Source organism: Radiomyces spectabilis (assembly GCF_025331425.1).
Source record: "Radiomyces spectabilis strain NRRL 2753 chromosome Unknown BYT42scaffold_7, whole genome shotgun sequence".
NCBI lineage: Eukaryota > Fungi > Mucoromycota > Mucoromycetes > Mucorales > Radiomycetaceae > Radiomyces > Radiomyces spectabilis.
The window spans coordinates 1,879,781-1,905,369 of NW_026251932.1; the positions used below are offsets into that span (position 1 = coordinate 1,879,781).

General features: G+C 42.6%; 9 protein-coding genes across 9 annotated transcripts; 6 read left to right on the forward strand and 3 right to left on the reverse strand.

The window, feature by feature from the left end:
* Positions 1–651: 651 nt before the first annotated feature.
* On the forward strand, positions 652–2,068 carry BYT42DRAFT_605595 (uncharacterized protein; the record flags this gene model as incomplete). Its single annotated transcript, XM_051571128.1, has 1 exon — positions 652–2,068. The coding sequence occupies one exon, from the start codon at positions 652–654 to the stop codon at positions 1,936–1,938; it is 1,287 nt and encodes a 428-aa protein (XP_051423391.1). The 3' UTR covers positions 1,939–2,068.
* Positions 2,069–5,598: 3,530 nt separating this feature from the next.
* BYT42DRAFT_572641 (solanesyl pyrophosphate synthase) lies at positions 5,599–7,642 on the forward strand. The gene is made up of 3 exons (XM_051568634.1): positions 5,599–6,831; positions 6,920–7,093; positions 7,160–7,642. The coding sequence occupies exons 1-3, from the start codon at positions 5,731–5,733 to the stop codon at positions 7,319–7,321; spliced, it is 1,437 nt and encodes a 478-aa protein (XP_051423392.1). The 5' UTR covers positions 5,599–5,730; the 3' UTR covers positions 7,322–7,642.
* A 1,980-nt stretch (positions 7,643–9,622) lies between these two features.
* On the forward strand, positions 9,623–9,820 carry BYT42DRAFT_496790 (uncharacterized protein; the record flags this gene model as incomplete). Its single annotated transcript, XM_051564448.1, has 1 exon — positions 9,623–9,820. A coding segment is annotated over one exon (198 nt), but the record flags the coding sequence as incomplete, so codon positions are not given.
* A 649-nt stretch (positions 9,821–10,469) lies between these two features.
* Positions 10,470–11,044, forward strand: BYT42DRAFT_645586 (uncharacterized protein; the record flags this gene model as incomplete). The annotated part of the gene is made up of 2 exons (XM_051572658.1): positions 10,470–10,703; positions 10,763–11,044. Exons 1-2 carry the CDS (start codon positions 10,524–10,526, stop codon positions 11,042–11,044), a joined length of 462 nt encoding a protein of 153 aa, XP_051423394.1. The 5' UTR covers positions 10,470–10,523.
* Positions 11,045–11,137: 93 nt separating this feature from the next.
* Positions 11,138–11,692, forward strand: BYT42DRAFT_366609 (uncharacterized protein). Its single transcript, XM_051563253.1, has one exon. The coding sequence runs from the start codon at positions 11,339–11,341 to the stop codon at positions 11,561–11,563; it is 225 nt and encodes a 74-aa protein (XP_051423395.1). The 5' UTR covers positions 11,138–11,338; the 3' UTR covers positions 11,564–11,692.
* A 1,608-nt stretch (positions 11,693–13,300) lies between these two features.
* BYT42DRAFT_479562 (uncharacterized protein) lies at positions 13,301–13,693 on the forward strand (the record flags this gene model as incomplete). Its single annotated transcript, XM_051563669.1, has 1 exon — positions 13,301–13,693. A coding segment is annotated over one exon (393 nt), but the record flags the coding sequence as incomplete, so codon positions are not given.
* Positions 13,694–14,388: 695 nt separating this feature from the next.
* Positions 14,389–15,157, reverse strand: BYT42DRAFT_572650 (uncharacterized protein). The gene has a single exon (XM_051568635.1). It carries the CDS (start codon positions 15,033–15,035, stop codon positions 14,808–14,810), a length of 228 nt encoding a protein of 75 aa, XP_051423397.1. The 5' UTR covers positions 15,036–15,157; the 3' UTR covers positions 14,389–14,807.
* Positions 15,158–20,442: 5,285 nt separating this feature from the next.
* BYT42DRAFT_572661 (uncharacterized protein) lies at positions 20,443–20,765 on the reverse strand. Its single transcript, XM_051568636.1, has one exon. It carries the CDS (start codon positions 20,758–20,760, stop codon positions 20,494–20,496), a length of 267 nt encoding a protein of 88 aa, XP_051423398.1. The 5' UTR covers positions 20,761–20,765; the 3' UTR covers positions 20,443–20,493.
* On the reverse strand, positions 20,743–22,026 carry BYT42DRAFT_572664 (uncharacterized protein). Its single transcript, XM_051568637.1, has 4 exons — positions 21,833–22,026; positions 21,664–21,780; positions 20,900–21,597; positions 20,743–20,845 (listed from the first exon to the last, which is right to left on the reverse strand). Exons 1-3 carry the CDS (start codon positions 21,873–21,875, stop codon positions 21,164–21,166), a joined length of 594 nt encoding a protein of 197 aa, XP_051423399.1. The 5' UTR covers positions 21,876–22,026; the 3' UTR covers positions 20,743–20,845; positions 20,900–21,163.
* Between the last annotated feature and the right edge of the window lie 3,563 nt (positions 22,027–25,589).

The following is a 25,589-nucleotide window of genomic DNA, read 5'->3' on the forward strand; positions in this document are numbered from 1 at the left end:
CTCAAAAAAAAAATCAAAGTAAGATTGGATGGCTCATCGATCGAAACGTTCATGTCTCAAAGTGTCATTCTCTAATGTCGACCGAACTTGCGTCATTAGTACAGGCATTCCGAAAGGAATGTTCCTATTTGTCGTCATAAAATATGGTTCAATCTGCACTTAACTTGTACACAGCAGAGCCAAGGGCGAACAAAAAAATTCATACTTGCAAAAATAACGCGATTTCGTGTGTTCAATAAGCATAAGACCGCCGCGGTGATCGACGAGCTTATGGCAGTAATTTCTAACCCAGGCATACCAAAAGACGCCATTCGTCTTCCAAAAAAAAATTAAGCATTTTGGCCAATGAGGGTACGACGATGCGGACCCCAGTTCCTGGATTCTCGATACGATTCATGACGCGCGATGGAAAGATCCTTGGAACGTACAACGGCTGAGAGCAAAAATACCGACGATGCCGAATATGGAAATATTCCGTAAATATGCTAACGGTTTTGGGGTTTGTCGCACAAAGTGATCAGCGCAACGTCATGATGACCGACAATGGCTTCATTGTATTCCATGATATTCATGGCTTCATATTGACGTATGTGGATTCAAATAATATAAAAGACGTGAATAAACTTAGATTAAACGAATAATTATCGACAAATGGCTGCTACTCCCTCTAACAACAACACAATGAATAACACTGCTATGAACAACTACTCTGGTCCTCAGATCTCCTCTGGCTTGGAAGCCGAACACGACAACAACAACTTCTTGCAAAAGAACACTGGTGACCGTACCAACGCTGGCCACAATATGTCCAACCCCACCTCTGGTCATCACGACAAGAGCAACATCACTGGCCCCACTGGCACTGCCCATCCTACTACTGAAGCTAATTCTTCCTTTGGTCTTGGTGCCGATCGTCACGGTGATGGTCCGGCTGTCAATCAACACACCGCTTCTACCCATCAGCCCGCCACTGGTGGTTCCCACCATCAGTCTTATGGACTTCCTGGATCTCAACAAAACACTGGAAGCGGTAACGTTCAGAACCAACATCCCATCACTCCTCATGCCAACGCCACTGGTGGCGAAAGAACCATGGACCCTGTCTCTACCGGCACAACTGGCATTAGCGGTTCTCGCGATCCTATGTCTTTAAACAACGATTCCCATCACAATCGTGATCCTATTTCTACTGGTGCCTCTGGTACCCGCAACCCTATCTCCACCGAAGGCAATCATCACAACGACTTGGGCCGCAATAGCCATAACCACCATACTCCTGCCGCTGCTGCTGGTGTCACTGGCGCTACTGGTGCCACTGGCGCTACTAGTGCCACTGGCGCCACTGGTCATCATACCGGAGCTACTGGCCCTATTGGTGCTTCTGGTCTTGCTGGTTCCGCCGGTCAACATAACGGCTCTACTGGCCCCACTGGTGCTTCTGGCCTCACTGGTTCCACTGGCCATCATGGTTCTACTGGCCCCACTGGTGCTTCTGGCCTTACCGGTTCCACTGGCCATCATGGTTCTACTGGCCCCACTGGTGCTTCTGGCCTTACTGGTTCCACTGGCCATCATGAAACAACTGGCCGTACCGGTGCCGGTGCTGCTGCTGCTGCTACTGGTGCTGCTGCTACTGGTGCCGCTGGCGCAAGTGCCAACAAGCATGCTGGTGACCTTCATCATTCTACTGGTCCCAAGGATACTACTGGCCGTACTCATGGTGCTACCGGTGTTGGCGCTGCTGCTGATTCCGTCGATCATCACACTGGCAAGCATCATGCCAACGATGCCACCGATGGCGCTGCTCACCACAAGCCATCTGTTGGTGACAAGATCAAGGGCAATTTGGAGAAGTTTGCTGGCAAGGTTACCGGAGACGAAGCCAAGGTTGCCAAAGGTGATGAAATCGCACATGGCACCAGCCCCACTCAGCATTAAATTGTAATTGTAAAAAGCTTATCTATATGAGATACCAGTATATGTAATCTACATAATTAAAATCTTTGGGAAATTTACTGTATATTAAAATCTTTGGGCACGTTAAATCATGCACGGTCTCTGATTAGCTAAAAAGTAAAACAATCCATTTGATTGGGCACAATTGTGTAAAAAAGAAACCTGTTCTTCTAAGTCTAACCAAATGTTTGATTTGATGATGTACATGTTGGATTACTGCCAATTGGTTGAAATCGAGTGTGTATGTGTGTCCCCTTCTTTTTTGAACAAAAGAGAAAGGAAGATTGTCTTTGGCTTCTACTTTCATATATCCGATAAAGTTGGGGTTTTTTTTTTTAGTTCAACTGCCATTTATGATGAATATAATTGGTGCAAGTTGCCATCAAGCAGGTCATGCTCGCTCTACTGATTTCCGTCAAGTTCGTCCAGTGATCCCCAAACAACCAGGCCCCAAATTGTTTGAACAGTGTCTAAACAGGGCCTCTTTCTGGCCATCTGTAAGGGTTCTTCGATTAGCGACAAACATGCGTGTAGAACGAACTCGCTGAATCAGTGGTGCGGATGCTAACATATTGGATTCAATTCGCCTCTTATCTTTTGCGCATTGGTAGTGGAACGGAACCGTACACAAATGGGAACTTAGTGTTACTTCCACCCGTGATGCGGGTGACTTCTAATGTCGAAGATCTGATATATGCAGTATATGGCCATTCTTTATCAGAAATGCCCTCGAGACAATTCTTAATAAGCCGTGCCATCTTGGCTCCAAAAAACGGCATGTGGCCTTTCTCAATGAGAAGCTGCTGAACAGTTTCCCTGGAGATGTCTTGGAATACAAAAGTGCTGACAGCATGGACACAGAGGAAATTCAACTGGAGCACACTAATTGAAATTTTGAACTCTATAAATTCAGCCAACCTGCCACCGCATTCCCTTAAACTTAAAATTGGCTGCCCGATCATGCTGCTTAGAAACATAGATCAAGCAAATGGTTTATGCAATGGCACACGTTTAATATGCCGATCTTTCCATCTGCATATTATCGAAACAGAAATTGCCAATGGAATCAACATTAGAAAACATGTACTGCTATCGCGTATAGCAATTATCAATGATTCTGATGAAAAAGCAATTCCATTTAAACGAGTGCAATTTCCTGTACGTCTTGCCTTCGCAATGACAATAAACAAAGCCCCAAGGTCAGACCTTTGACTCCACTGGCTTATTTTTACCGGAACCGGTATTTTCCCATGGCCAACTCTATGTTGCCATGTCCCGAGTTAGAACCCGAGCTCCATCAAAGCCATGGTCTTTCATGCGTCCCAAGATATTGACAACATTTACACAAATAATATTGTGTATACTGAAGTTTTGTGATCTTCAAGATCACACGCGCAACTACTCTACATAATTAAAACCTTTGGGAAATTAGCGATTTTGTAAATCACATGATCTACACCAAGTTATCAGGACCTGTTAAACCTTTTTTTTTTATCTTTCAACCAAGCCTCGCTGCCCACTTTCACAATAATAGGCGAAACAATCAGCAGCAAGATGCCGTTTGCGTCAGTTGTGGTCGAACAGAGCATCGTCGTCTTTCGAATAAAACTGTGAGTAGAGCTCTTTTTGAAGAAAAGTGGGTTGATGATTCGACTGGCGTTCTTCTGTAGCATCATTCAATTCGTTTTTTTTTTGTCAGTTATACTATATATGTCCTTTCATTCTCTTTCAATTTTCAATGAATCGAATAATACATAAGCAGACGTGCTTCGATCTATGAATTCATGCATCAGTGGGGTGACTATTGTTTCATCCATGGAGAATCATATATTTTTGTCTTCAATCTTACCTTTTTTCTTTTGCTTTTCTCTCTCTCTTTCTGTTTGCTTGATAAACCCTCACTATCATTGTATCAAGATCCATCCGCATCCATCATCCAGACCATTCTTATCCCGTGTATCTAACTTGGTTAAATCGACTACCATCCTCAAAGGTAAGTGTCGAGTGGTCTACCATCGATTTTGCTCCGGCAATAACAGACTTACCTCTCTTTTTTTTCCATCCTTCTTTTAGCTTCCGGTTTTCTCCGTTTTCTTTTTGCCTGACAAGTTCTGGATACTACAACTTGACTTTTTCTCGCCACCCATCCATCCATCTGGCGAAACTGGATGACGTCAAAGTCCATCGCGATGGTGGGACTCCCTTTTCCATCGGAAAACGCTTACGCGTCCTCTTCATGTTCCTCTCCTTTGGATTGCTTCTCATGATATGGTATTCGAGATGTCTTCCCGATTATTGTATTTTGTATTTTGTATTTCATGTACATATTCTTTTCGCAGTCTTTCCCTCTTTTTTTCCCACAGGGTTTTTTATGAGGTTTTTACTGACGCGACCATTGTTTTTTTTTTACCATCATGCACTTTATTTGTTTTTCTTTCTTTTTATTCGGGGACTCTCGATATCTGGATTACAACTCGAAATTACCGTCACTTCTGACTACGTCAATATTTTTTGCCTGCCCAAGCTGACACCACCGATCCATCGCTTAACTGTCCCTGGAAGCAATTTTATTTTCCGCATCGAAGAAGAAGCTTACCTGTAGTCCGTATTCATCGTTTTTTTTTCCGGTACACCATTGGTTCAAAGGCAAGTCCAATTTCTTTTCTTTTGCTATGAGATATAATGAACGTATACTAATTCAAAAATTTTTCAATATCATATAATGCAAGTCATGTCAAGCGATCAATGGCTATTGAAAACTCAATTAACAAAGGTAAAATATCTTGACGAAATTTGAATCAATCAAAGAGCTTCCTAACTCTTTTTTTTAAATACCCAACATACCCACACATCTTTCTAGATCTATCATAGCCTGGGCGGGATGGAACTGAGGGGGGGAACCAGTGCTGCCCTGCGCGTGTTCAGAAACAACTCTCGTTGCAACGTATGCCATAAGGTTGTCATTATTATACCAAAGTCCGTCAAGAGTTCACGCCCAGGTTATGCCGTGTATGCGTTAGGCTTTTTGTCTGACGAAAGTCGCTCAATGTAAGAGGGCGGTTCTCCGGTGGCAGGTGGCATCCATTGCACAGCGGGTGTACGGCTTGTTAAATAAACAGCTATTCGATCGACGGAATTTCATCGTACTCCCTTTTTTTATGGCTTTTTATTGTTTTCTCTACAGTTGCCTGTATAATTCTACCAGATCATAGGTAGCCACGTACAATAAGCACATATTTTTAGTATAGGGATTACTGGAGCGAACTCCTGATGGGAAATTGTAATAGTCATGAATGAGAAAATAAAAAGTTTCTATCTGTGTGAACATCGAGAAAAAAAAACCCGGCCGAAAAAGGCTACTCAATGTTTGGATACCGTGAGTGAGAAACCATGCAATATCATGCCATTGTCACATGCAAAGATAGTACTATGCAAGTGCGGCAAGGCACCGAGTTAATGCACCAGCCCATGAGTAACGGAAAACGTTAGCTGAAAACTGAAAAAAATCGCGTAACAAAGCATTAGTTAGGTTCTAGAGTTGCTTCTTTAACTGAAGCAAGGCATTCAGCCAAAGAAAAATAAAACGAGTAGAGTTCACCTAATGGGGAAACCCGTAATTCGGGTTTTTCGGGTTTTTCGGGTTTTTCGGGGTGACTGTTGATTCTGGGATGGGACAGTCCTCGACGAACACCGCGCTTTTTTTTAGTGAATGAGAACAGGTGTGGTGGAAGGGAGGTCGACTGAAAAGGACAGTTAGAAAACAGTTAAAAACAAATGCTTTCGAACTTGGGCTTTCGATCGATAACAAGACGAACGCCTGTTATTCTCACCAATCAAGCGACGAGAGCGACATTCTACTCGGCTCATGTCTGTCACAAAGTAGTCGCCGAGAAAGAAGCTGCGGACATTTCTCCTTTCGGTCGACTCGCTCATGGCCTGAATACCATCAAGAGCAGTGTGTTGAATGTGTCACCGCTGCGTCAAGAATCGGAAAAAGACGGTGATTTCGCCCCGTTCACCGGTGAAGCCGCTACATGGAACCAAGCGATTCGAGAGGCACGAGGTTTGGTCAAAGATAACGAGAACCGACTCATCGATCCGGCGAAATTAGTTGGAAAAGACTTAGGCCATATCAAAGGCAACATTGCGAAACTCTTAGGAAGTCGACATCCGTTCTTAAATACTGTCGCAAAGCATTACTTCAGTGGCGAAGGCAAACACGTCCGTCCCTTGCTGGTGCTGCTCATTGCGCAAGCCACCAGCATTGCACCAAAAAAGGAACAATGGCGCCCGTTGGACTACCAGTCGATCGACACACCGATATCTAATGGATTAACCAATATCACGGCCCATGATGTATTCAACGAGAAAGAACATTATACACCTTCCGTGACCAATCAAGGCTGCACTATCCTTCCCACTCAGCGCCGCTTGGCAGAAATTTCGGAGATGATTCACACCGCTTCGCTACTGCACGACGACGTGATTGATGCTTCAGAAACACGACGTAACTTACCTTCGGCCAACGCAAGTTTTGGTAACAAAATGGCAGTACTCGGTGGCGATTTCTTGTTGGCGCGCGCTTCGTTAGCTCTTGCCCGCTTGCGGAACGCCGAATGTATTGAACTCATGGCCACATGTATTGCTAACCTTGTGGAAGGCGAATTCATGCAATTAAAGAACACGCAGGAAGACTCGGGCTCAGGCAAAAAGATGAAAATGAACACCTTCGATTACTACATGGAGAAAACCTATATGAAAACGGGAAGTCTGATTGCTCAAAGCTGCAAGGCATCAGCTGTGCTAGGTGGTTCAACAAATGAAGTCGCTGACATTGCCTATGATTTTGGCAGATCGATTGGTCTTGCGTTTCAGGTAAGCATCCTAGTTTCTCGACTACAAGAGATGATAACATATTAAGTACATGTTGTTGCTACACACACGGTTTTGGATGGAAAAATAGCTGGTCGATGATATGCTTGATTTTACAGTATCTACTGCCGATCTCGGAAAACCTGCGGGAGCTGATCTGAAACTGGGCCTGGCAACGGCTCCTGTTTTGTTTGCCTGGGAAGAGTATCCGGAATTAGAACCTCTTATTAAGCGTAAATTTGCCAACGAAGGAGACGCGGAAAAGGTACGATCAAAAAATTCACTCTCAGTATCCAAAACTTTTCTCCATTGTATTAAAACCCAATTATAGGCACGATTATTAGTCTACCAGAGTAACGGCTTGAAGAAAACACTGGGTTTGGCGGAATCGCACTGCAAACAAGCTATTGATGCCCTTCATAAACTTCCACCCTCTGAAGCTCGATCTGCTTTAGTCCAACTGACCGAAAAACTGCTCACCCGACGATCCTAAATTATCCAATCATACCTCGCCTCGAAATAGAATAATAGACACTGCAATAAAGCTCCTATTGATTTTATGTCTGAAACAATCGCCTTTTGGAAGCTTACCTTCTTTCTAAACGTCTTCAAAGGGAAAGTTCGCTGGACTTTTAGTGAAAGCCTTGAAAATGGTCATTGCTTTTTACGTGCTGTGACAGGTATAACTACTGAACATCTGAAATAATCTCATGAACCGTTACTGCATTGAGGCCGATGATCTGTCTTTACGTGATATCATGAGGGTGCTGGATCCCTCCGCAACATGTATACTTTTCAGGAGACAAGACCGTTGTTTTCGGAGGTGACTTTAAGCATGTCCTAATAGTCATCCGAAGGATACCATCGATGCCGCCATATCCCTATCTCCTTTCTGGCCACTCATCCATACCCTGCTCCTTACCGTCAACATGCGGCTGCAAAATATCCAAGCAATGACATCCACGCCATGCACATTTTGCCTCACACTGCCTCGTCATGGGAGGACATATACCCTTCCCGGTCAAGCATATCTACCTTCGCGGGACATATCCGTCTTCCTAGGGAATGGTGCATACGAACGTTCATTACCTTATCTGTGCGACATACCCAAATTTGAGCACGCTTCTCTGGAGGACATGGTACGGTTCTCCAACCGTTGCATCTTGGCGCCAACCAATATAGATACCTATGCAATCAATGCCATTTGTATCAACCGTTTTCTAGGACAGGAAAAGATATACCTGAGCCCAGATGTGACTCTCGACCAAGAAAACAATGCCAGAAGAATTTTTGGCCGCTCTACTGTACCATTCCCAGGTATGCTACATCACAGGCCTTGCGTACTAGACACAGTAAACGCGTCATTAATCTTCAATTAAGAGGTCTCAGAACACAGGCTGAAGCTAAAAGTGAACATGACTGTGGTGATGATGCGCAACCTGGATACCAAAGCTAGTCCTTGTAACGGTGCCCGCATGATTCTCGACTCTTTACTTGAACATTTCATTACGGCCACCATTACTGTTGGGAATCATGTGGGTCAGCAAGTTACCATACCCCGGATCATACTTTATTATGAAAAGGCTATGCTAATCATCCATGCACCCTGTTTCGTCGGCAACTGCCTTTACGTCCGGTTTTTGCCCTAACAATTAACACAACCGCAGGGCAATCGTTGGGCAAAGTCGGGGTAGACTTTCCGGTGTCACTGTTTAACTATGGGTCAGTTATACGTGACAGTTTCGCGTGTAACAGATGGGCAGATTTGGAAGTAACACTGGCACAGGAGCACTTTGAGACGCGAATAACGAAAAACGAAAAACATTGTATACCACGAGGCTTTTCCTCAACTTTAATCAATATAATAAAGACGCGACTCACAAAAAAAAAAAAAAGATCAATGATTGGGATCAAGCATGATCGTGAGAACAGAGTTCCTGAATAATAGCAGTGTTCGTCGGGCCGAAATGTGGCAGTCGGGAGTCTGGGGGGGCTCCCCCTAGCATGAGGGATCCAAGGGGGTTATGCCCCCCCGCGAGGCGAACTCTGTTAAATGAGCCCCTATGCTTCGCTTCGGGTCATTCAGTCGAAGCAAAACGAATCGATCCGCAGATCCCCCTACATGAACCAGCAAAGCGTCAAAGCTGAATCTAGACACACAGTCACTCAAGTAAACACATAGCAAGCTATTGCCATTTCAGGGAGTATACATACCGATGGCGTTGAGTTGAGTGTTATTAAGTAGAATGCTTCCAAGAGAATCCCGACAGCAAAAGGCCAAGGCTCTGGACGTTCCGTATACTGACTCCGTTGCTGCTATAGAGTAGAGGGTATCTCGAGGATCGCTGTCTGTTCATTGATCCAAGTCAAAAGAAAGATGTGCTCTCGAATTCTTCCACGACCAAAGGTATCAAGTGTCGATATACTTCCAGTCGGCGTGGGAACGAGTTTAAGCTCAAAAAATATCGAATGATCAGAGAGCCCTTGCTCAACCTATTTCCTGGGGTCAAGACCGGACGGGTGAGGTTGAGTCCACATCTAGTTTCCGGCAACAACCTAGATACCTGTATTCAAAATTTGCGGGAAACAACAAACGCAACTCAGATGCTAAGGACTTTTACCAAGACAGATCTGGGTATCGTCTCTTCCAAAACTGCGCTCTTTCTTCATATATACAACCAACGACAAGCAGATTCAAAATTGACGAAAACGTTCGATTACATTTCACGAGGGCCAGGTTCCGATGACGGGCAACTGATTTGCGGGTAATGTCAGGTTTCATGAGCCAGTCTGAGGTATGGGAATGCGACGCATGCTCAAGCGGCAACCATTTGAGGTTTACCTTTTCAGTGAATACCAGACGTCTTCGTGCTGTCGCGACTGCGGCGACCCGTTGAAAAAATTCAAGAGGATGAAGGATCCGCCGTGCCGTATTACAATTGCGCCACAGGCGTTATACTATGCTCTATTAAGATTACCGATCAAGAAATAATTCCTTCGTCTGTCTCGATTTCTTTGTTTGCTTTGCATTGTGGCAAAATTGCAAGTCAGTAATGGCCGTCAGCAGCATAAGCATTCATGCGAGTCACAGAATCAATATGCAATACCAGAACGAGTATTTTTCTGGTTATTTGGGTGAGCAGTGCTACGCTGAACCTGAACAGCGTCACTTGCTACATTTTATCACAACACTCCAGCAGCCTTCCAATGATCCAGTCCCCTTTGCCTCCAGGATAACGTTATCCAATCCGTCTTACTTGCTCTGTGGCGCGCCTATTGGGCATACATTTTGACGACCAACCTTTCATACCCTCAACGGTGGCCCGTTTAGCCACATCTCTCCACACCCATCTGCTCCCGATCGACACCGATTCTTAACCCACTTTAGCATCCCGACTAGGTGGATACAGCCAGGCCTTCGAGTAGACCGGAAACAATCCCGTTCCACTTTTGCTACCGTGACGAACAGTTTCTCTGATCTTGCCTAAGTTTCGTTTCTTTGCACTTAGCTTATACATTCACCACATTCCCTTTTTCTCTCGCTGATGGCATCTCCCTGCTCTGTACACGAGACCGTCCAATAAAATTGGTCTCCCGACCCATACAAAAAAAAATTCTGGTTATTCTTCTCTTCCCGTTCTCTCCAATTTACAATCACAGCTTCAGATAAAAAAGCCTCCATCATCAACACTGTTATGAACGCCATTGGCTGGCGCAACGAGTTCATTGAACCGCTACGTGACTCGTCGCTCGTGTTCATCACCTTACGAAACATACGTATTTATTCGCAAATACATTTGTCACTCGGAGTTGCGTTGTCGAAGAATGAAACGTTTGATCTCAATGGCTGTGTTCAAGAAGGATTCTTCGTCGAAGTATTCCTTTCCTTGATCGACAGGGAGAAGAGAAGCAACATGGTCACGGCGCCAACTAGAACATACGTGAACTCATCGAATTTTACGTCGAGTTTTTTTGTCGTCACATATCGTTTACGCCAACGACTCTCACAAATGTTCAGCAAAATGCATTGTATCAGGCGAAGCAGATCCATGCAACTTACACCAGCAATCTCAAATATCGCTTCAGACAACATTTGTGGCATTTGGTGAATTTGCTTCTCGACGTTAAAAACCAACGTAATAACCTCAAAGTACGATTGCAAAACGAGGGCTTATCGCACATGAAATATCAGCAAGACGGCGCGAAAAATTTATGAGCCCGCAAAACAGTTCAAGCTTGACCAAAACAATTCGCGTATTATTTCTCCACTTCAAGCACATCATAATTTCTTGCAACCCATTTTCTGTACATATGCATCGTCCTACCAGATTGCGAAAGACAACATATATTTATGACCTAAAAGAATCGCCTGAAACATATCCTTGCATTTTATCGATTATCCCGCTTATTCTCTCAAGCGCATTTGCTTGCTTCCCGATTCGCCCGCCTGGTCACCGTATTACTGTATTTGCAAATCAATACGCTGATTGCCTGCACGCAAATCCTCCACATGAGCCAGCGAAGCCTCAGGAAGTTCAGCAACCTTGATTTGTGGAGCCGTGTCGTGATTTTGATCGAGACCATTCAAGGAAACATGTGGCAAGCGTTTGGCCTCTCAGGAAAGTATACAGACCGATGGCATAGGGGTGAGTGTCATCAAGCAAAATTTCCCAAGTGCCAAAGGAGACCGACAGAAGAAGACCAAGGTTCTGGGCGAGGATGTGCTGTACGTTGACTTGCTTGTTCCGATTGACCAAAAATGCCTGGAGGGCCGCTGTGTATTGATCGACCGAGGATGAAGAGATTTGCTCTCCTGCATGCACGAATATTAAGAAGCAAATGCAAGTACCTTTTTAACGCTACACTTCCTGTCAGAGATCAAACGAGCTCAAGACGAAGAAATACAATGGATCAGAGAGACATTACTTAGTCAATTCTGTCGTATTTGTACATATCACCCGATCTACAAGAGAAAACAATTACCAATGATTTCATGATCATTATACCAATCGGAGCACATCATTATGTCACGTTAAACACGTCTGATCTACATATCCGATCATTTCCCATTTTCTCTTATGTGAATCAACCTCACACCCAAACTCATACCGCAACTACAGCCTATTATTGGTTTATCCGTCGTCTATTCTTTCCATTCATCTTTACATGGAAAACTAATCATTATCGCTCATTATCTAAGCAGTATGGGAAACCGATCATTGATTAGCATTATGGAAACCACACTTTATTCTGTCACGGATCATACCACATCTAAAAATACCCATCTAGTATAAAAGACATACCTTGTATCGATTCTCACTCACTAGAATTATTCTTTTTTCCTATCTTTTACGTAACACTTTCTCGAGAAAAAAAGGATCTCACAGGATTTACTATTGTTTTATTTTTTGTTACTAATAATCCCTTGCTTCCTAGACTCCAAACACCAGAAATTCCCATGTATCAAGACTGCGCAAGAAAGATTATCACAGCATTCCAACTCAGTCAATGACCTCGAGACGTATTGTTGCTATCTACGGGAAACACATGGTTCTTCCACTTACCCAATTAAACAATAACGGAAAACATCTGTTGTCTCCACCAAACCGAAAAAACTTCTCAAAAAAATGTCCACTTTACAAAACCCTCGTATGCCAATGCTGCCAAACGCAGCCTGCGAATTCCTCTCATCGAATATGCATCAGTGTCCACTCCATCCTTAGTGGATAGCCTAGCCAATCCTCCCCTGCAATCAAAATCATTCTTGCTCCGTCGAGGCCAAGAGGAACATTGTGTTCTTTTCAACCTCTCTAAAGCTACACTGTCCATGCGAACTTCTCGCAAGCTTTCCGCACACAGTTTGCAGACATGCAAGTCTTGGGAGTGTCCTGTCATAAAGCCAATGGTCATACCATCGTTGAAAAATCCCTTCCCAACGCCCATAGTTGTACACGTGTTCTTGCTTCCCTGTCATGAGCACCTTGCGTCGCGTCCTTAGAATGCGATTGAGCCCACATAATGTGGATGATTTCATCTATGCCTGTTTGTCTCTGTATGCTGTTCCGCACTCAATTTACCTTGTTCTTTTATTTTAGTATAAATATCACCACACATTTCTATTCAATAAATTCCAGTTCGGAATTGTGTTTTCTCTAGTACCCTGTTGTCTTGTTCTTGTCTGGCCTTAGCTGTTACCTTTGTCCTTGTCCCTGTCCTTGTCTCTAGTCCTGCGGTTCTTCCTGTTCTTGTTCCTAGTAGTCCTTGCTTTACTATCTCAATTCCGGCCCCCTTGTTGCCCATCTTTCCTGTCCTGTTTCTGCCGCCACTACGTTGGTCTTAATCTGACCTTAGTTCTTGCCTAGGGAAAAGCACCTAATACCATACCTCTTGTCCCCTGCTACCGAGCCCTAACATTCCCCAGTGTTGTTGCTTCTCTTTCGCTTCACGCGTTCGAGCTCTCCTCCTAGATGATCCGGTTACGCATATTAACCTGTCCTATCTTCCTCTTGTCAACAACACCGACCTCGAGCGCGATTTTCGGGCATGCCTTGCAGGATTTGGTACCGTCCTCCATTTAGGGTTATACCACAACCCTCAAAGCGGATGGTTCGAAGACAAAGGATATTCCGTCATCAATCAACCGATCAACGGCACTTATGCGGCTTTCGCCCACCGCATGGACTTTGGTCTCATCGGATCTACGCGTCCTAGCTTCTATACCACCTGGAAAGACATGGGTACATATTGCCGCTACTGTTACCTTGACGACCACTCGCTCAATGATTGTCCATCTTGCCCAATACGCAAATGCTACAAGTGCCAATGCAGTAGACACATTGCTATCGCTTGCCCCCATTCTGCGAATCCTCTGCCCCGTAAAAAGCACCATAACAACACAAGTTCCTTTTCTGAAACGAAAGAAACTACGCAATCCTTTCCGAGGCCCAAAAAGTTCACACTGAAGGTTACAGTCCCCGCCGTAACAACAATTACATCCCAATCATCTGCAGCCAGTCAATTTGCTCAAGAGGCATCGGCATCTGCTAAGGACTCTCACGTGATGGTTCCCAGGTACTCAATCTACAGTGGGGGAAAAATGGTCCAAACCTATGCCGTTTTTTACGTTTTTATCCATACGGCGGCTTTCGCTTATGTACCGTCTGAATTTTTTATATATGAGAAGTAACTTCTCTCTTCTCTATGTTGTCGCGAAATCCCGGTGATGGCATTGCAATTCATCGCATTGCATTCACCATTTCAACGTGAGCGGTCGGTTTGGATCATTTTTTCCAATAAATCCGAAAATAATAAGAAAAAGCCTCTGTTCACCCGTTTTTCTTCCTTGCCGATATGAAAAACGCCGGCGAAATAAAAATATCTTTATGGCAACGTCCTTTAAAAATATACACGAAGCATTCCGGACGGGATCTTGCAATTCATGAGCTTCATTAGCTCCATGTTGAAATCGGTGCATAGTGGGCGGATCTGAAGACCGCCATCACCCTGCATCTTTTTTTGAGAATGCTGTGCCGAAATCCCGAGCATTTTACTCCAATTCAACCTAATGCCATTGCCATTCCGCTTGTGATCAATAAGAATGGTGCTCAAATGACGTGAAAAAAAGCAGCCGAAAAAGCCTGAGGAATAATGTTGCGGTGATCAAAAACCGTGCTGGCGCGCATTTTTTAGCCTTGCCCCCATCCTGCGGAGCCTCTACCCCGTAAAAAGCACCACTTCTGAACCGACGAAAAAAACGCCTTCCGCTCCCACAATCAAGAAGATCATGCTGAAGGTTACAGACTCCGCCGTATCACCAACACAACTTCTTAGTCAGATGCTACCAGTCATCGTCCTCAGAGCTCTGCTGACTCAGGAGCATCGGCCTTCACCTTCGCTCAGGACAACCCTTCCATGAATACTCAGGATGATGGATCCCAGGCACTTAAGTTAGCTAGCCCATCTAGCAAATCCTCAGCTGATCAAGCCAGTCTGACATCAACAACACCAACATGTCTGATGGCGACTCCAATGTTCCTATGACAATTCTCAGGCTCAATATCAGCAAATACAAGGCCCAAGAAGATGGAGAGTACATTCCCAGTCACAATTGTTCTGATAGTGATACCTCGATGAAGGAGGATGAGGCTGAGGACACTCAGGCCACCCACTCTGTTTCTAACACACACTCCCAATGATGAGTTACTCATTGGATCTCTCAACTGCTGTTGGCTATGCAAAGGTGATAACCATACCAAACAATTCCTATTTATGCACTTCCTACTTGAAGAATCCCTCAATCTCTTAGTCTTACAAGATAATTATGCTTCCCAACACAGATGATAAAGACTGTGTATCTATACAATTGCAAGCTCATATACAGTACACATTTGGAATTGATATTGCGAACTTGTCTCGTTTTCCCCTTCCTTACAGCTCACACCCATTCTATCATCTCGAGATGGTCGCCTACTATTGGTCACTATCTCTTCGCTCATCTCTTCCATATCACCCTTTATGGTAACCATCATATACAGTATACCCCAGCTCAACGTGCTGCTCATTTTCAATTCTTTCAACAAACTGTCCTTTTACTTCTTTAAGCCAAAAATACTGCGAATCTTCTCTTTTCAAGTATCATACTTAGCGACTTCAATTATTCATACAGTACGTCTACCAGGATTCTTCTTACCATAGTGCTTCAGTTTGTGGTGAGATTTTCTCACCACTCATTATATCAACTCTATCTTCACTATGACTGACTATGTATCCACACTTACATTTTTCTCCAGTGTTGGGATGTCTTTCATTGACTATACAGTATATTTCTATCTCATGCCCTACGCCACCACTTATTGACCAGTATCATCATCCAACATATCAACTGTACATGGACTGATCATTGTTGTACAGCGGTGGTAAAAATGGTTCTTGAGATTGTGATTTTTTGACGTTTTTATACAGTACTGTAGCTGGGCGGATTTTCCACATAAAATCTGCAAAATTTTTTTTCCATTCCCATAATCAGCGACCACTTTTTTACTCTGGTGCGAATTTTTCAGTCATCTCATGTCAGTTCTTCTCATCCTCATTTCAGTTACTTCACGGAGGCATCTCAAGAACCATTTTTGTCTTTGCTGGAGATGTAAATGTCATTGCAAAAATGCGTACACAAAACACACAAATGTTTTCTAAAAATGGATAAACAACAACACCTTAATATAGTAAGCAAAACAGAAGTCTCTAAAAAGTATCCTCTTACTAGCATTCTTGAATCCACCTTTCTCTAATCACCATTTCATAATCACAACCATAACATGCACCAAAAACTGATTGAAGATAAGCTTAACAGCATCAAAGTGTATCTTTTGAACGGCAAAAGCTTAAAGAAAACTGCGGCTGCTTTGCACTTGTCTGTTAGTGTTGTTTCAAATATACAAAACAGCTACTCCCTGATCGTACTAATGGTGATGCTGGGCGGCCATCACTTTTCTCGAAGACCACGGCCGCCTCTGTTCGTAGAGAAGCCCTCACAGGGGAACTCAAGATCACTGTTGAGCTACACAAATACTGCCTTGGTCTCGGTATTGATTGCCGCTACTCATCCATCCGTAATCTGATGAAGAGATTAAGCTTCGAATCCCACTTTAAGGTAAAGAAGCCTCTCCTTACTGCCAGGCACAAGAAGGCAAGACTGGAGTGGGCTTTCGCCCACTAACAGTGACTCAAAAAAACGGCAATTTTTTGCCGCTCATACATTTTTATCAATCTGTTGATGGGAAAAATCTGAATTTAGCCTGAATAAACTTTGAATAGTTTTTTAAATACATACCAAATTTCATGCAAATCAAACGATTGGTTCCTGAGTCACCTGCGCTTGAATCAGCCGGTCGGTGCACTGTTTTTTTGACTTTGCCAAAAAATCGCCGAAACAATTGGCGACCACAAAACGTATTAAATAATAGCTCAACATCTGATGATGGGAACAATGTCAAAATCTAATAGAATATACTAGAAATAGTTGTGAATGACTACAAAAAAATAGTGTCATTTTATTGAGAAATGGTTGAGATATAGGTGAAACAAAACGATTGGTCAATTTCCGGACGATAAAAAGATACTGTTTTACTGTACCTCTTGTATTGTTTTCTCGACAACTGCTGATTCAATTTACTCCAAATTTTTTTTGCATGCTTGTAGTTGTGATGGTAACGTTCATGTAAAGTTTCAGATTTTTAGGTGCAGTAGGTCATTAGAAAGCAATCATAGGAGAAAAATTACATATGAATTTTCACCTTTGTAAGGTGAGTACTGATTATTTTTTCCCACCAGTGTCAATTTATTCATGCACTCCGACTTTAGTACAAAAAAGGGCGTTGTTAGGCGACCTTTAATCCTTTCTACTGCATCCTGATTTTGCAATTACCCTCATCTGCGCTCTAATTATTACTCATCACGATTTTGAATTGAATTACCAACATATCAGCAATCTCTTCCACCACCCGCCAGAATATTCAGGGGTTTGAACTCTGGGGAGTCTATTCGGTCTATTTTAAGACAACTTGGGATCTCTCGATGCTCAGTTGGTCGCATTGCTACAGTAAGCAATTTCGCATCAGCACTGATGCTCCACATGGGCGGCCATTGGTAATTACCACTAATCTCGGCCGCATCATACTGCGCAAAATCAGTTCTGTTGAATACAATACTGCTGCTCATGCTTCTAGGGAGCTACAGGCGGATGGTTATCAGTCTCGCAAAAAACCTGACGCACTTCCTCTGACAGATAATCATAAGAAGCTCGTCTTGTCTTCGCCAAAAAGTATCAGCACTGGACGGTAGTTGATTGGAAACGAGTGATCTTCAGTGACGAAACCAAGGTGAACTGAGTGGGATCTGATGGAAAGGAATGGGCATGGTATAAGGATAGAGAACCTTTGCGCGATCATAATGTCAATCACGTATATAAGCATGGTGGTGGTAACATCATGCTTTGGAGCTGTATCCCTGCTGAAGGCCCTGGCTACATTACAAAAACTGATGGTGACATGAATTTACAATTTACACTATTGTCGAATCCTAGAGGGAGATTTGGATAAGACATTATCACATTATCGCTTGACTCTTCAGGACATTATATTCCAACATGATAATGATCCTAAACACTCCTCAAAATTAACCAGACAGTGGCTGCAGGAACATGATATTGATGTGCTAGAATGGCCTCTTTATTCATCTGACCTCAATCCTATTGAAAACTTGTGGTATTATTTGAAAGCTCAGCTTTGTATATACTGTATGATACAGCCCCCACTAGCATTGATGAGCTATAGCGTCGAACCTCTCACATTTGGTATACAAAAGTAACCAAGAAAATGTGTATAAAACACATTGAATCTATGGCACAACGTCTGCAGTGTCGTATAGATAGGGTTCATATACCACTATATAAGAATTACCTCGGTTTAAGCAGATAAGAGACACTAGAGTAGTTACACACTATTTGTACATTCAAATCCCGATACCAGTTATTATCTTTGAATATGAGATACTAAAGAGATGATCTCTTTCGAGAATAAACAACAGTCTCACTGTACTCAACGTCTCTATCCATCTATATCACATTTTTTATGGTGAATACTACCAATTGAACCCCACCAACGAGAATTCGACCGAGATGCACGCATCCAAAGACGTGCCAATGACGGATGCATCGGATGCATCCACCGATCAGGGTTCCCCTATAGCTCAGTCAACTTGGGCATCCAAGCATGTTTCTCCAACTGCCGCACTCAAATGCTGTCTGGAGGATTGCCAAAAGGAACTGGAGGAGTTACTTATTCAGTTGGATACTCAGCAACATCCTGCAGACAAAGCAGGCGCTGTTAGAGACGAGGCCTACAAACTCTTGGCAGAGAGAGACTCTCTCTGTCAACTCCTGGCTGGTTATGATGTTCCGGATATAAGGAATCCGCTCCAGTCCTCTGCTTGGGAGAGTAAGATTGGGGATTCCTATTCTATGAAGGGTATCAAGGGCCCTAAAATTACTGCTAGGGACATTCCTTTATTCCAATGGCGTGGTTGTCCTTGGACCTTGAATAAGAATAGAGATGTTTTCACTTTGGTGGAGCATTTCTGCGCCAATTTCCGTTGCCTGTTGGTTCAAGTCAATTATGAGCTTGACTAGCATTAGGAAGAATGGTTTATGTTTGTGCTTCCAGACCAAGCAGATGATTGGTTCAATGCAAATGTGGCGAACCATGGTTTGGGATGGGAACAGGCATGCGTTCTCTTTAAAGAATGTTATGAAAATCCCGACTATTATAATAAAGCAGTGAAGAAAATTGCCATTATGAAAATGACAACGATACGTTTCGGAGTATTCAGTTGCCGGTTTGCGTCGTCGTGTTCGCCGGTCCCTTGAGTACCTTTTGTCCCTGCACTTCGTTGCGTCCGGTAGTGACGTTCGTCGGTTTGCTGTGGTTTCGCAGCTTTGCCGCGAGTGCGGCTTTGATGACGACCGGTTCCCTTGGTTGGGGGAATCTTGGAGGTCATCCTTTTTTGAGTTGGACGACCGTGCTCGCCGTCCTGAACTTCGACGAGCGAAACAGTTTGTGAATGCTTTCCGGGTTGATCACCAGAAAGCATTCAATAATTTCCGGTTGATGTTGCTTGCGCTGGCACAAGTGGACATTGAGTCTTCTTCGTCTGGGTCCTCTTCGGCGTCTGGTTTGTCGGCTGGTTCCGACGACGAGTCTTCGTCGTCCCGTTCTGGTTCCCCTGGTTCCGCTGGTCCTTCTGCCGCTGCCTCCTCCACCACCATCCCCATCCCCACCCCCACACAATAAAGTCGGATTTTTTTTTCGAATATCATAACGGTATCTACCTTGATTCTTACAGTTTCAATTGTTCGGAACGATCGGTACGGGTCTTATCGTTCTATCATAGTAACGAAGAAATTATATATGAGACTCATATTGCATCTGTATGCAATGGGCTTCTTTATCTTAATACGGTTAATAGTCGATTAACATCACGAAAAAAAAAAAAATGTTTGATTGGTCAATATCTCCAGGCGGAAAACACGCAGATACATCAACATATCGACTTATACTGATCCAAACATGCACATACTTTGGAAACCGTATCCATCAATTATAATGTTCATGCATACTGAATTTCGTGGGTAACGGATGACATTTGCATGCCATCTTCGTGGGTGATGGCTAGTTTGATCAACGAAATCAAAGACATTTCGGTCGGTCATCCAGAATAAATCAAAAACGGTACATCCCAGTTTTCGATTTTGCTCAAACTGCGTCAGTAATTGTACAATGTATCGATCTCATACTATACCAAGTTTCATGGTGAACGGATGCTGTCTGGTCGAACTGTGACAGATTCAAGCTTTAATTGAGATCCATAAATAAATGAAAATAAATTATTTCATTGGTCAATATCTTCAGACGGGAAACACACAGATCCATCGACACATCGACTTAATACTGATCCACACATGCACATACTTTGTGATCTGTGTTTGTCAATTATAAGGTTCATGTATACTGAATTTCATGAATAACGGATGACATTTGCATGCCATCTTCATGGATGATGGCTTAAACGAAACCAGATTATAATTTTTAATACTCTGTCTGTAATACTGCTTTATATGCCACTTTGTTGACGGTATTTATTATAACTTGATTTCAAGCTATGGGCATTGCTGTATCTTTTGAATAGATCCTTCGATCTACCTTCGGCAAACAGTATCGTCCACCGCACACGCCCGCGATGCTCCTCCAAGAATTTTTTAATAAACATGAAATCAGGGTTTTCATATGATTCAAGTTCACTGTCGCTTTCGATGATAGTGGTCGTGTCTGTGCGATGAAACAATCGACCAACACCTGGGAGATCCGGAGCTTCCTCCATGGGCGACCGGCATTCTGGACTCGGTTCCTTGAAGCGATATTTTTTATAGTGGCGTCCAGTATATTCATACCCGTCTTCTATGTATCTAATGAAGAATGAAAATCAGGAAATGTCTTTGTCAGATGGATTTATACATTACCTGCGAGCACGCTCCAAATCATCCTGGAATATTGTATCCTTTTGTAATATTTGACGCAATTTAGCAAACTGGTTGTGCGATTGCTTGCATACTGTCGAAAGCACATCGAGTTTTCTGATTCGGTCTTTACTTCATTTTCGAACTTTTCCTTCGTCACCGCATAAAGAAGCATAATCGTTTCGTCATGTTTATGCTCGCCCATAGCTAAAAGGGAACTTTGTAGAAAAGTTAGGTGGGCTTTTTTATTATTATTTCGAACTGATCTCACGCGCACCATTTTTGTGAAGTCAGAAAATGTCCGACTGCCGCAAGTGGCGGCAAGGGCGTCTGGTTTAGGTGTCTTGACAGAGATTCCTTGGTCATGATAAAACATTGTGTCTTCCAAAAGCCAAGTTTAAATGGCCACAGATATGGTCTGTCTACGTCCACTTTGGCATCCTCCGCTATGCTGCGAGGCAATGGCCTTCCGATTCCAATGATCAGGATTACCGGAAATTGACCATAAATTTCGTATATGTTCACCGCGTATTTTATCAGTCGTGCCAAGAACGATTCATTGATACCATTTTGTATTTCAATTAGAACAGGTGGCAAAGAGGTTCGATAATGGTCAAGTGGCGCATATACAACATCAGACTTTAATGAATCACTCCATTCGCTTTCACCAAGTCGGTACAGGTTTTCGCAATATGGTGCATCTGACGTATTGGAGAAACAGTTAAGATTTATTTTTTCTATGCATATAATTGGTTCAATAGATATACCGACGAGGCTCTTGATAAGCAGCTTCATTACTCTCACGTCGCGTAAGATAAGTTTGCTGACGAGGTCCTTGCCAGGTCGGTCTGGGCTTGGTAGCGAGAACATGAACAAATTGTTCTCTGTGTATATCTTTAGTTACATCGCAAACATAGATTATATGCTAATGTATACCTTTATCGTCGCCAAATCTCTTATTCTGAGCGATAGATTCCATATTTGAAATACACTGTACTCGTATTGTCGAACCTCAAGTTCAGATAAAACAAACCCGATAGGTAATGGAAGTATGATGGATAAGGGAAAAAGATCCTTTTTCCTTTGGAAGCATTGATATTTATATACTTCAGAGCGGATGGATACGAGGGACCAAAAAAAAAAAAAAAAAAAAAAAACGGCGAACTTTGTCAAAACGTGTGTGTGTCATAAATATTTATGTCATCTGCATGAGCAATAAACTTGGAGTACAGTCACCACTCGATTTAGAAACTCCAAATTTATTATCCACTACCTCGTGCATCAAGAATAATTCGATTTAAGAATCATTTTTCGTGGCTTTTAAATCGAGTGTTGACTGACAAGATATAATGTGAGCCAACTACATGGTGCGCCGCGCTTTAACGGTTTGAAACTATTTGGCTCCTTATTTTTATTGAGCCATAAAATGTCGATGTTGTCGATGTTGTCGATGTTGTCGATGTTGTCGATATTGTCGATATTGTCGATATTGTCGATATCTATAAAAGGCAATTTTGACTGTAGTACAGTATTTGCAACTCAGGTTTACACGCACATACAGGCACTTCTTGGAAGAACGGTACTTCATATCAATTCTTACTACAGTGACTCAAAAAAGTGGGGCAATGTTTGTGAAAAATGTCTATTTAAATGAATTTCTCAAAAATGGATGATTCAAATTAAATGATATTTCATACAGATAAACTACAGATAGTACTCTAAAAAATAAAAGAAAACGAAGCAGATTGATTGGCTAGATCTAGAGAAATCGCCGATTAAAATATATTATGGCATTGCCCCACTTTTTTGACTTACCTAATTTTTATTATCTACCACTTTGTTTGTCCACCTTTAGCCTGAATCACAGCCGCCAAACGTGCTGGCATACTTTCAATATGCTTCACACACATTTCCTTCGTTACTTTTTGGTACCAGACATCTCCTGTGCGCTTCCAAAGTTCAGTGATGCTGGTGGGTGCTGTATCATATCCACAAAGCTGACACTTGAGATAATACCATAGGTTCTCAATGGGGTTGAGATCTGGAGAGTATGGAGGCCAATCCAAAACGTTAACCTGATTGTCTTCCAACCACTGGCATGTCAATTTTGAGGTATGCTTAGGATCATTATCATGTTGGAAGATAACATCCTTCAAATCCATATTATAATCATGCAAGGTTCTGGAAGAGATCATCTTGCAGAATCTTACAATATAGATCAGAATTCATACCACCATCGATCTTGGTAATGTAGCCAGGGCCCTCAGCAGTGATACAGCTCCATAGCATAATGCTACCACCACCATGCTTGACTGTAGGATTAACGTTATGATCGCGAAGAGGCTCTCCACCTTTCACCCAAGTCCAATGCTTCCCATCAGAACCTAAACGATTGATTTTAGTTTCGTCACTAAACACCACACGTTTCCAATCATCTACAGTCCAATGTTGATACTTCTTTGCAAACTGTAGACGAAGCTTCTTGCGTCTTGGTGTCAATGGAAGTGCGTTTGGTTTAATTCGCGATTCAAAACCACATGCTGAAAGGTGATTTCGGATGGTTTGGGCGGAAATAAAAGTATTTTCTGCTGCAAGCTGTCTTGCAGCGTCAGCAGCAGTAGTGTAAACACCAGTGGCGAACTTGCGCAAGATGAGCCGCCCAAGATTAGTGCTGATTGTTGATGGGCGGCCATTGGCAGCATTAGACTGAATGTCTAATTGCTTAGCAATTCGTCCAATCGTTCGACGTGAAACGCCAAGAGCAGCTTCAATAGTCCGTTGGGACTCTCCACGTCGCAAACGTACTTCAATATTCTGAGTGGTGGTGGTGGGAATTGACTTCATGTTAGGATGGTTGCTAATTGCGAAAATCGTTGGTAATTGGTGAAGAGGATGGGGATGAATCACTTGATTTCGAAAGGGAAAAAAAGAGAAGGCCTTGTTTTGATAGCGTCCATGATTTTGAAGAATTTCGGACAGCAGTCACTTAGGAAATTCGCGCCTGCCAATTTTTTTCCATACAACTCAAAAAAGTGGGGCAATGACATATAAAATCGAATCGCCCATAACTCTACAACCAGACATGGGAACAATATAAGTAAAAATTCATTCGAAAGGTAATTAAAAGGGCTTTTATTTAAAAAAAAGAAAACTGTACTTTATTATGTAGGAAATTACGAAATTAAATAAAACGCACATTTTTTGCAAACATTGCCCCACTTTTTTGAGTCACTGTAATCCACACATGCACATACTTTGTGATCTGTGTTCGTCAATTATAAGGTTCATGTATACTAAATTTCGTGGGTAACGGATGACATTTGCATGCCATTCGTGGGTGATGGCTAGTTTGATCAACGAAATCAAAGACATTTCGGTCAGTCATCCAGAATAAATCAAAAACGGTACATCCCAGTTTTCGATTTTACTCAAACTGCGTCAGTAATTGTACAATGTATCGATCTCATACTATACCAAGTTTCATGGTGAACGGATGCTGTCTGGTCGAACTGTGACAGATTCAAGCTTTAATTGAGATCCATAAATAAATGAAAATAAATTATTTGATTGGTCAATATCTCCAGGCGGAAAACACGCAGATACATCAACATATCGACTTATACTGATCCAAACATGCACATACTTTGGAAACCGTATCCATCAATTATAATGTTCATGCATACTGAATTTCGTGGGTAACGGATGACATTTGCATGCCATCTTCGTGGGTGATGGCTAGTTTGATCAACGAAATCAAAGACATTTTGGTCGGTCGTCCAGAATAAATCAAAAACGGTACATCCCAGTTTTCGATTTTACTCAAACTGCGTCAGTAATTGTACAATGTATCGATCTCATACTATACCAATTTTCATAGTGAATTGATGTTGCCTGGTCGAACTCATCTGCATATGCACATATGCGTTCTGATGATATTGACCAATAAAATAATTTTATTTTCATTTATTCGTGGATCCCACCTAATACATTGAATCCGTCCCAGTTCGACTAGGCAACATCTGTTCACTATGAAAATTAGTATAGTATGAGATCGATACATTGTACAATTACTGACGCAGTTTGAGCAAAATCGAAAACTGGGATGTACACTTTTTAATCCGTCGTTGAGAACTGATGGAAATCTATCCCATCTTCTTGATCAAAACAGCCATCACATAAAAATTAGCATACACAAATGTCATCCGATTCTTGTGAAAGTTGGCACATGTATACATTGTAATTATTTGATACTGTTTGCAAAGTGTGGATTACTGTGAATCAGTGGAAGTCGATGTGATTACTAATGCTGTCAATGGTTGATTATCTTATTTACTGTTGTTTATAGAACGTGCATAGCACTGTATTGTAACACATGTCAGTGTTTGTTTGTGTACATAAAAGGTAATTACTGAATGGTGGGTAGTGATGTCACGCTTGAGGGTATCGATGGTACCGATCGGTACCACCCATCGGTACCATCCATTGGAACTATCCGATAGTACCCGTACATTTTTTTTTCTGTAAAATTCGGTGTATATGGCCACTGTAAATAACAGGTACGTTTTCCAATATATGAATGGGGTTGAATCGATGGAAGTCGATGTAAGTAAGATATCATCTAATCGAAAACTGGGACGTACGGTTTTTGGTCGATTATGGACGATCAACCGAAACCTTTTTGATTGCATAGAGA

What these genes read in the sequence shown, in the direction of transcription:
- BYT42DRAFT_572641 (XM_051568634.1), top strand. Translation starts at nt 5,731, where the DNA reads ATGCTTTCGAACTTGGGCTTTCGATCGATAACAAGACGAACGCCTGTT. An exon ending in CGATTGGTCTTGCGTTTCAG is followed by an intron (nt 6,832 to 6,919) that starts GTAAGCATCCTA and finishes ATGGAAAAATAG; the next exon opens with CTGGTCGATGATATGCTTGA. An exon ending in ACGAAGGAGACGCGGAAAAG is followed by an intron (nt 7,094 to 7,159) that starts GTACGATCAAAA and finishes ACCCAATTATAG; the next exon opens with GCACGATTATTAGTCTACCA.
- BYT42DRAFT_366609 (XM_051563253.1), top strand. Translation starts at nt 11,339, where the DNA reads ATGAGCCAGCGAAGCCTCAGGAAGTTCAGCAACCTTGATTTGTGGAGC.
- BYT42DRAFT_572650 (XM_051568635.1), bottom strand. Translation starts at nt 15,035, where the DNA reads ATGAGTAACTCATCATTGGGAGTGTGTGTTAGAAACAGAGTGGGTGGC.
- BYT42DRAFT_572661 (XM_051568636.1), bottom strand. Translation starts at nt 20,760, where the DNA reads ATGGAGGAAGCTCCGGATCTCCCAGGTGTTGGTCGATTGTTTCATCGC.
- BYT42DRAFT_572664 (XM_051568637.1), bottom strand. Translation starts at nt 21,875, where the DNA reads ATGGAATCTATCGCTCAGAATAAGAGATTTGGCGACGATAAAG. An exon ending in GAGATTTGGCGACGATAAAG is followed by an intron (nt 21,781 to 21,832) that starts GTATACATTAGC and finishes AGATATACACAG; the next exon opens with AGAACAATTTGTTCATGTTC. An exon ending in GCTTATCAAGAGCCTCGTCG is followed by an intron (nt 21,598 to 21,663) that starts GTATATCTATTG and finishes CCAATACGTCAG; the next exon opens with ATGCACCATATTGCGAAAAC.